General features: G+C 55.3%; 1 protein-coding gene across 1 annotated transcript in view; it reads right to left on the reverse strand.

Annotated features, from left to right (window-relative positions):
- The window catches only part of CSUI_000800 (uncharacterized protein), a 12,088-nt gene extending 2,690 nt beyond the window's left edge, over nucleotides 1-9,398 (reverse strand). Inside the window, exons 1-6 of the mRNA XM_068061007.1 lie at nucleotides 8,840-9,398; nucleotides 7,911-8,082; nucleotides 3,189-7,020; nucleotides 2,552-2,769; nucleotides 1,346-1,560; nucleotides 1-1,162 (exon numbers count right to left, since the gene is read on the reverse strand). The exon at nucleotides 1-1,162 is cut by the window's left edge and continues 2,690 nt beyond it. Of these exons, the coding sequence (XP_067927013.1) occupies nucleotides 882-1,162; nucleotides 1,346-1,560; nucleotides 2,552-2,769; nucleotides 3,189-6,206 (3,732 nt within the window). The 5' untranslated portion in view covers nucleotides 6,207-7,020; nucleotides 7,911-8,082; nucleotides 8,840-9,398 and the 3' untranslated portion in view covers nucleotides 1-881. The remainder of the gene's footprint in view (nucleotides 1,163-1,345; nucleotides 1,561-2,551; nucleotides 2,770-3,188; nucleotides 7,021-7,910; nucleotides 8,083-8,839) is intronic.
- Nucleotides 9,399-10,145: the final 747 nt, after the last annotated feature.

A 10,145-nucleotide genomic window follows, 5' to 3' on the forward strand; every position in this document is an offset into this window, starting at 1 on the left:
TTGCCACATTAGCAGATATTTGCCTTGACGTTTCGAAATCAGACCCATTCTCGTCACTGCTGAGGGCCGCCGACAGAACATGTTCACAAGAGGGAAACAAGGAGCGACCAAGGGAGACAGGAAAACAAAAAATCCACAACGTCCCCGCTTTCGACCAACATAAAAGCACACATCGCCCAGTGTGCGCTCACTGTTACTTGCTAACTACCGTCAACCGTCCGGCAACCGCGGGATCTGAGTCCACTTGGATCCCCCCGACAGACTGTCCTTCGGAGAAAATCTTTCCTGCATCACAGCCGCAGGGGAGAGGATAGCTCGTCAAGCTCCCAGGTCTCCAACTGACAGCTCGTCACCCGACCTCAGCCTCAGCGCCATGAGAAAAAAAGTGAGCCGCGTCCCTGTACCCGTTTGAGTTTCTAGAGCACCCCCCTGGAGCACCGCCGCGCTCTCCTAGTCACTGCCGGGTCATAAAAGAGCGCAACGGGGAATTCGGACAAGCAGCCGAGTTCGAAGCGAGCACGAGTATTGCGTACGAAAGAACGCCTGCGCCGCAGAAAACAGCCTGGGGCTCACGTAAGAGACTGCGCCAACAGGTTATTGCGAGTTGCTCCAAAGGGCTGCCACTCAAGGTCGGACTGCGAGTGTGTACACTCAAGCAGCTGTGCGAGGCCCCGACAACACATCTAACTCAGGGCATCCACCCAGAGATTCCCACGAGGTTAAACCTGGGTGCGAAGAGCTACCGCTCGAAGGGAGACTGCGAGTGATAGACTCAAGCAGCTGTGGACGGCCTCAACAAGAGGAGGCAATGAAGGCGAGCAGGGTTTTCCAACAACTGACAGGTAGTTCCTTCTCCATCGGTGTCCCTCAAAACTAGAGGATCACCAAGAGCCTTCCTTGCATCCTCCTCGGATCGCGAGAAACGCCTCTTCGGTCTGCATTTCACCTTTCCGCGTATCTGTGGGCTTTCCAGTGCTGGGCCTCCTCGTTAGTATAAAGAGCCTTGATCGCCGAAGCTGTGACGCTCTTTCAACACGGTCTTTGCAGCAGCCTCTAGCTTTGCGATGCTTTCGAATGCTGAATCCGTGCCTCCCCGGAGCGCAGGGCAAGGCGTCCGTGTGGGGGGGTGCTGAAGCGAGGGCCGTGCTGGAGGACACACCGCCTGCATAACAAGGTAGACAAGAAGCCACTTGTGCAGTCCTCCAATCGTTGCTATCACTGGATCGTCTGGCGTAGTTCGGGAGATGATCACCCCCGCAGTATCTCCTTGCACCACGGGGGAGCCCGCTGCAGAGCCACACGGTGACACCTCCATCGGCACATATTCTAGAAACTGATAGCTTACCGAGGTTCGTGTGTTGCAGCAGTCCTGATAAGAGGCCACCATCCGCGATGATATCAGAGTTGGCTGTGCCGAACGGCGTATTGCGCGACAAGGTCGTGACCGAGTCAATGACTGACCTCGTAGTGGTATCGCCATCCACACCAATATGTTTGTGTAGGGGGGAGCTTGTCCGGCGCTCATAACGTCGGTTATCGCTTGAGGTATGCTCTTGTTTCCTGGATAGATAACACGGACGGCGGACGCGACCAACAATCTTGTCTCGTGCCTTTTTCCCGCGGGCCCACTGACACCAGCTAGTCCTGGTATTGCCATGTTCAGCTTGATGCTTGGGTGTAAAGGCAGGAGTATCAGTGGACGCTGAAAACCGCGTTCAGCGCATCCGGTCTGAAGGCGGACCGGAATACCATCCGAGCGAGATATAGCCCGAGTGTGTCAAGACACGACCTCTTATATTGTACTCGAGAGAGCTGATACTTTCGGCTAGGACAATTCATAACCCGCCTTATAAATCTTAGACTGGCGTTGTGCTTCTGCTACCCGCATTTCCGAGCCAGGTGCGCCAGCGAAAAGGATGTTTAGTCGGGAAGTTAGCGCCTAAACAAAAATCTATCCGGAAAGCTACGGCCATCAATTTTGTGACCAAGATTACCAGGAGCGTGGGAACGATTTTGTCCTCCAGCTTCGCGTTGATTCCAGTTCCGATTCCCCATGGAGAACGCAGCCAACCGATACTGGCAGGAGCACTTATAAAATGCTACGGAGCGTCACTCGGTCAATGAGGTTGAAAAAGCAGCGACGGAAGCAACCCGCCTTGCGTCGTAATATCTTCCCGGACCAGAAGAGTGAGGAAAACTCAGCCGCCAGAACTGACTGGTACGACACAGCATACCACGGCAGAACGCTATACTGGGATGCCCCGTTAAGGTGTGAAGTGCTTGGAGCGTCAGGGCCTTGAACTCGACAGAACAGCGTCATGACGAAACTGTACCTTGCTCGTGAGCGGCCTCGCACACGCAGTGCGCGCCTTAGTGTTGCAGCAGACAAGCGCGGCGAACTGAAGCAGGCACTGGTGCCCCCAAGGACACATCCGGGACAGGAGGCACGGATTACTCATTTCATTTGTCTACCGCAGCTCGTGACATTTCTTGGAGAGGGAGCAAAAATTAAATCCCTTTCTCCTGCGCCTGAACAGAACTGGTATCCTACCTGTTTGAAGACCCTCCACCACAACCGCCTCTTGAGAGAACGCTCAACAGGTCGCGCAACGCCGACAGCTCGACTGAATCGTTCGCCCAGGCGGAAGCGCCTTGTCCCCATGCTAACGAATCGTTAGAGCCCGGATCGCCCCCGGCTGCACCTGATTCGGCCATCCCCAAGAGTGGCTGTCCGATGCATTGGCCGTGCGGGTCTTCCAGAGCTCGTGCCTGCACAAGACAGACGGCGTTTCGACCAGTTATACGCACGCCATTGTAGAACCAGAAGCGGTACCGCGCTCGCTATGGACGTGGTAGGTTGATAGACACGCGTGTTCAAAACATAGTACCAACAACCTGCCAGAGCCAGTGAACAGCTCAACTAGCAGCGGTGCGCACTAAGCCGCTGTCCCGCTCTCCTGATCTGGTCGTTCCAGAGGGCACCCTTGTCTGCTGCGGCGGATCCTAGTAATTCTGATCTGCACAGTTTTGCATCCGGGACAGGTACGCGCCACCGCCACGCATTCGCAACGCGAACACCGAAAAGGTGACAGCAGCCCACTGCAGTGAAAAACAGAGGTCTGACGGCAGGCAAATTAGCTGTGTAGGTCTGATTCCGCGCCAGTAGCCTGTGGCGTGACTTCACTCACCGAGTAGGTTGGATGTGTGGCGGCGGTGCCGAGTATATGGGTAGCTGCAGCCGGGCCAACAGTATCTGGCGGCTCACTGTGGAGACGACGTTGAGCTGCATACTCCGCAACAAAGCCTGGTCGAACCGTGCAATCAGAAGAGCCAAGTTGCGCACCAGCGCTTTGAGGGTTCCTCTCTCCTACACCCCTCATTACAGAGTCTCCAAGTATGGGCTTGTCATTCACAATGCTTGCTGAATGAGGAAGACGAGAGAAACCCGGCAGCGAGGCAAAAGAAACCGGCCGTCTACCAGACTGCTCGTCTGCGAGATGCAGTCGGTCCCGGTTCTCCGCAGCCGAGATCGGATGGAAGGAAGGTTGGCCCGTCAGCGTGCCTTGATCAGCCGTCTGCGGGTGCTTTAGCAGGCACTCTAAAGCAATACGACAGGCACGCATCGCATCACTTGGCATCGTCGTATAGCCTGTACCAAGTGATGGTCCGTTATGAAACGGCGGACAAGAAGACGTGCTACTCTGCGGGAAACTTCTGAAGTCACTCCCTTTGCGGCCAGGGAGCGCATCACATTCCGGAACGGGTCTGTACTCTGGAAATGTGGTCCGACCAGCATGTGAAGCGCCGCCTTCGCCGCTGCAGAACGCAGATGAACCCCTCCTTGGTGCGTTCGGGGAAGGACAGGCCGGGGCTACTGCTGACAAGACAGAGCGGATAAGTCGAACCAGCGCAGCCCTTTCGACGGCGTCGAACCCCAGGGCTTCAGGATCATCCCCCTGACTGCACCTGCTGTCTATAACGAGACCACGAGCGGCGCCACCCCGTTCTACTTCCAGCTGCCTGCTATCATTCGCGGCAATTTTGCGAACGATGCTATCGCGGTTTCCGGGTTCCGTGAATGCCTCACTTCGCGTTTTCACCGCTTTCGTCTGTTTGCGCCCAGAACACAGGGGAGCGCCCCTGGCGCTAGCAACCCTCGCGTCTCTCCCGGTGGCCGCACTTTTTCGTCCTCCTTCGGCACACTCAGCGGCATGGCTTTTCTTTGCGAGCGCGTTGCGCCTAGATTTTCTGCCGCGTGCCCGCTGTGACCCATTACTAGGCGGGTCTTTTTTCCCGGCATTCTGAGAAGACACCTGTCCGCTCTGGAGAGCTGCATTCTCCGCCGCTCGACGGCACCGCACAACAGCAGGTCGAGACTGAGCAGCCTTGGGGGAGGCTGCCGGCTCGACACCTACTGACGATTGTGCGGCGGCCGAGGAACCCCGCTCAGCTGTTTTTCGAGGATGCTCCGGATCTCTGGGCATCGCGTCGCCTCGCGTTCCCTCGCCTCCTGAACCGACGTGGGACTTCTTCTTGGAAGCGCGGACACGCCGCTTTCTTCCTTTTGTCGTGGGGCCCGTGGCACTTGCCTCCTTTCCCCGCTCATGTTCCGCGGGTCGCCCATCTCTGCGTGTAGGGTATGCATTTTCGGGGTTCGTCGCGTTCTTGACGCTTTGTCGGAACAGACGGATCGGTGGCTCTCCCATTGTGGGACTACGTGCAGGAGGAGTAGTAGTATGGCTATCGGAATCTGCGTCCTCGTCCTCGTGGATCGCACGTGTCCGCTGCTTTACAATTTGTCCACGCCGAGTACGCCCCCCGGGTGGCTTTGAGAAAGTCTCGACAACCGACTGTCTCCACTCTGTTTCAGAAGTGTCGCTGGGTGCCTCCTCTCTGAGCTGCTCCATTGTATTGCCCAACTGGAGCCGACGCTCTACGGACCGGGCACCACCCGTAAACCGGCGACTGGAACGGGAAGCGACAGTCGCGAGAGAGGTAGTCGAGGCCGAAGTTGAGAGCGTCATGTTCGTGCCTTGGCGCGCCCGGATCCGGGAAAACTCACATGTGGCGCCACTATCAACCTTCTGCGAAGTCTGGCTGAGGGGCACGGCTCTGTGAATAAGTACGTCAATGAAAAGCACGTCGTTCTTCTTATCAGCCGTGGCATCGAGAGCACCGAAGTTTGAGATCCCGTGCCAGTGATTTCTGCGGCCAGAATATTCACACTGTAGGCGCTCAGACTCCTTCAACACTTCTCCTTCTTCCTTTGTTGTCCGTTTCTTTCTATCTGCGCGCTGCCTTTCTGGCTCAGTCTCCTCATTAGCAGTGCGACGCTGTCCCTTGATGGCATGTTCAGATGAAGTGCTTTTCTTCGCTTGGCGCTGAGTCGCACAGCCGTCAGCACGTGGTGTCCCAGCTTCTTTCGTCAAGCGGATCGTTTGAGATAGGGAGCTGGAACACTCTTCTCGGACTCGTTCCCCCCGGCAATCCTCCGAATATGGTCGGACGATTTGAATCGTGAAATCGGCCCGGACGGCTGCATGGAAGACTAAAAAGACACCAAATGGCACGCACTCTGATGTAGCACATGCGGTCTTGTCATTCCCGCCATTGTTCCTGCGTGCTTCGGAACTTTTTCTTCCCTTCAGCTGTCTCCGCTCAGGTGGCGGGAGAGAAGCCGAGTGCCGACTCGCGACACCAAGAGGAGAATCCTTACCGGCTTTCCCCTTGTCCGGTACACCACTCGAGACGTCCGGCTCAGAGCGTACAGCGCAAAGCCGTATCTCCGCCTTTCCAAGATGGCCCCAAGTTTCAAACAGACCAGAGGTGGGAGACTCTTTCTTCGACAAATCTCTCAGTTTCCACGCTTCCGTACACTGCCAGCGGAAACGCCAAGGAGGATCATACGAGAAAGGGTCCTCGGCTGACTGACGTCCCCGTACAAGGCAGCACACGGCAGGAGATGAAAAGATCTCACTTGCCCCCGACGACATCTCCCGACGAAGACCTCGAAATCTTAGGATTGACTTCTTGGTCTTACAGCCCGTATCGCGCTGTCCGCGGGGTGCAACAGGGCCTGTCGGACGGTAGTCCTGACTACCGCAGGACTGATGGCGTCCATCGGAGGCAACAACCTGAGCTATTGCCGAATCTTGCTCACTGTCCTCCTCGGTGCTGTCTACGTCTGACAGTCCTCGTTCCCCCATTGGTGCTGAACAGGAGATCGGTCAGTGGCGCTGCCGATGAACAACGAGATGTACGCGATACACGGCAGCAGCACTTGAAATACCGCTCCCTAGAACACGATCAAAAAACAAGCCTGCGCTCCTCGGCCCTGCTCGAAATGAGAGGAGCTGAAACACAGGTCTTCAATCAGGAAAAAAATGCAGTTCGGGCACAGCGGAACTTAAGGACAGAAGGCGTGAGAAACTGCCACCGCGAGCCAACTAGTGTTGTCTTCCCGAGAGGAAACCTGACTGTTGGAGAAGGGTCGACAGCGGGAAGGCTGCTGCTGAGTCCCCCGCTCTGACGGAACGCCTCCTCTCTCACAAAGACTGTGTGCATGTATATGAAGACATCATGCGCTTACGCCTATAGAAACTAACAATCCGACAGCTACGTCAGCCCTTTCCCTGCTCTTGTACTACTGCTGGTTCTGCTTCGCGTTGCTCTCTCAACCACCAAGGATGGCACTTTTTCTTTCGGGAACACAGAGCGGCTTCACGCGACGCAAACCAGCAGCTTTTAACGAGAAGGAAGCCTAGCTTGTCGTCTTTCACCAAAGACATGCGAATCATCGGACCTTCCACGACAGTCCCGGTGACCGCTAGAATAACTGGTGTCAGTACATGTGGTAGTAATGCCTCTGACACTGAGGAGTTAGAAGGCTCCTTCAGACCCTCGTGAACGAAGGCGTGAGGAGACTCAGGATCTTGCGATGTCTTCCTCGTGGCCGGACTGAGCAGCAACTTGGGCTAGACAAGACAACGATGCACGCGAGGCGCCCGTGGACGTGAGGGTCTGAAAGAAAGCAAAAGGTGCAAAGAGAGGAGGCATGGAGAGAGAACTGATACGGAGACACGTGTTTTATTCTCGTGGTTGTTGTGGTGGTTGGCTGGTAAGGCCGCCGGACAACATCAACCAAAAAAGGAAAATGCCGACAGAAAAACTGAAGAAGCGAGGAGCACGGAAGAAACGGTAAGCGAAAGACTCACGGAGAGGAGCCTTGCAGTCTCAAGGACCCCAGCCATCACTTAAGGAAGGATCACAGCGCATTCGTAGCCCGCCGAGAATGGCAGCCATCCAGTATGAAGTGCAAGGGTGTGTAGTTCCAATAAACAGAAAGACAACGCCTCGTCAATAGTGGCCTATATCGGACTAGACACAGTGCAGACATCAGTCACTGACTGCCGAGGTGTCGCCTGGGCGTTGCCAGACAACGCCCAGGCGACACCTTCGACACGAGAAGAGCAATGAAGAGAGCTGTTGACTGGAAGATCCAGAGTACAAAGGATTTTCTCGTTCCTTTTGCATTGGTTACATGTTGATCCTGTTGTGCGCCATATCTTTCTGTCTTCTTCTTCACACTCACCTCTTCGTGCTACCGCGGAATTTATACGTCTCGGACAATACAGAAAGCTTGGCGAAAGTTACTGCCGAACGCTAGCGGAGGTTCACTAGACCAGAAAAAGAGCGAGAGCTAGACAGACAGTGACTGCCAACAAAAAGACGAGAACAAGCTGTGACGGGGCTGGGCTCGAGAATGCAAATAAAAAAAGGGAAACGCAGAGGAAGAAGCCTCTCTCTAAGGTCAAATAGCCACAGTTTCCAAGAGTGACTTTAATTCCTGAACCAATGCAGAAGAGCATATACGAAAACTGCGCACGGCTAGTCGGGAGGATATTACGTACTCGGCTCCCCGTAGCGTTTTCCGTCCTTACAGGCCGCCCCCCCCGAAGACGAGCCGGTGGCGAGCAGCAGTTCAAAACAGGCCGGGGACGTAGACAGCTGCACGACTCGCCTGGGCACATATGTTAGCCTCGGTCTAGGCGTAACCACCTAAAGAGGCGTACGAGGACGCGACTACATACAGAAGAAAAAGAGAACGCAAGAAGCCCCGAGCAGGCCTCAAACACCGTGATCCTTTTCCTTGCGTCTTTCCTCTTTCCCTTCGCCAGCTAAGCCCTGCTTTGCCGCCTGTACCCTGCCGAAGAACCGGATGCTCACGACTGCTATGTCTTTTTTCCCTTACTCCTCATATAGACAGTCGGAATGAGTTTGTCATGTCAGCGAAAAAAAAAAAACCAGGACGGCAACGTGCAAAATAAATGAAGAGTCCTGAGCAGGAGAGGTGTACTCTACTCTCTGTGACCGGGCGTGATCACAATATCGAGAAGGTCCCGTGTCTGCAGGTGTTGTGGCGGTACGGCTCCTCCTCGCATATCCAAAGAAACACTACGAATCAGGAAGCTCGACGCAACACGGGCGGACAGAGCACTGCTACACGGGGACGTGTGTACCGCCGCCACGTGCGGGGGGACGGCGTGGCGCGGGTCGTCGGGGCGGCCGCGGCAGCAGTAGCGAGGTTGGCCTGCTGGCTAGTACTTCTACTCCCAAATGACTGGCGAAGAAAGAACCCCGGATCTAAGGTGGGGTTTTAAGCAACCTCAGCGTCTTGACTTCAGTTGCTAAATATAAAAACACACCCAATGGGAGAACGTAGCCAAAAGCTAGGCAAGCGCGAGAAGGGTTTACAGCTGCGGTGACCGCGCACCCGGCGGAGAACCGATGCAAAAAATCAGAGCAGCTTCCAAGAGAACTGCCAGAAAGGAAAGCTCACCCAGGTGTGGGGTTTCGAGAGAGACCGTCAACTTCCAAGAGGCGGAATGAAATGGACTGGCGGCTATCTAGTGCATCCCCAGGCACGCGCGATAGTTACTTCTGGCGCAGTGCTGACGGGGCACGGAGCAGCAGGCTCCGGAACGGCAGCACGAGCAACCGGAACTGCTCCTGTGGGCGCGCGTGCGGGAGACCAGCGCCCAAACCACGAACAACCCCGATCACGCTGGGCCGTACTTCAGCAGCCAGATGGGCTAGCGCCACAGTTGCACACTAGGAGATGCGGTGTGAACTAAGAACGTTCCATCGTTTTACTTAACAAGACACTGCGCACAACGGTGAGGAACGCCTCTTGCGTACTTTCCAATAGGTAGGAACGCTCATTCCAGACAAGAATAGCCTCGTCAACTGAGAGAATGATTCTCCTTGGACAGCGCTACTGTCTCTAGCATCCGAGTTCTAGAAAAACCACTCTTCATGCACCGGCTCCTGGGGCTGGCTACTTGGCAATGGCAGTACGCCTGCTGTCCAAGAGGCAGCGGTCGCAGCCCCAAAAAAACAACACCGGCCGAAACTGCACAGTACCGTGTGGCCTTTCTAGTCTTGCTCCTTCTGAATTTCGAGTGTCAGCACTAGCTGCCCTCACTGATCCCAAAGCAGTAAAATGGCTTTGAATTTGCCGATGTCCCCGTTCCCGTCGATTGGTCCTCTGTTTGTCTCTTCCGGGTCTTCGTAATTGTTGATTATTGTTCTTTGGCATGAGAAGCTGCCCAGTCTAGACAGGTAAGGAGCCTACCCAGTGGGGCATTCTGCCATCCAGGACGAGAAGCGCCAGGCACATCTCCTACCAAAACTCCAGTTAACAGGAAGTTCGCCATGCCTGCTGGTCGCCAGTATATCTCTGGGTACCGTAGTAGAAGGGGGCTTCAGTTCGAGACAAAATTTGATAGGAGCAGAGAAGTGGCAGGACTAAGGTCACCGCGCAGCAAGGCCCTCGGCACCAACGATATCATTACATTCGAGCTGCGGGCTGTCCATCGCTGTCGGACTGCCATGGAACGCCACTTTTCCCTGTCTTGCAGCTGCCCGTTAGCAGAAAAGCGGGAGAACCAAGAGGGAGGAGTTTCACGGGACGCCGAACAAGGGACCCTCCAAGGGAGTCACGAGTTCTGATTCCTTTTTTCGATTCTCGCTTTCAGAAGGGGGAGCGACGACAAAGATACCTTTCTAACTTCGTCGGAGAATCAATCCATGGCTCGTAGAGCCAAAGCGGGTTGTCAGGCGCGTATACCTGCCCCCTGTGTATC

This window comes from Cystoisospora suis (assembly GCF_002600585.1).
Source record: "Cystoisospora suis strain Wien I chromosome Unknown contig_308, whole genome shotgun sequence".
NCBI lineage: Eukaryota > Apicomplexa > Conoidasida > Eucoccidiorida > Sarcocystidae > Cystoisospora > Cystoisospora suis.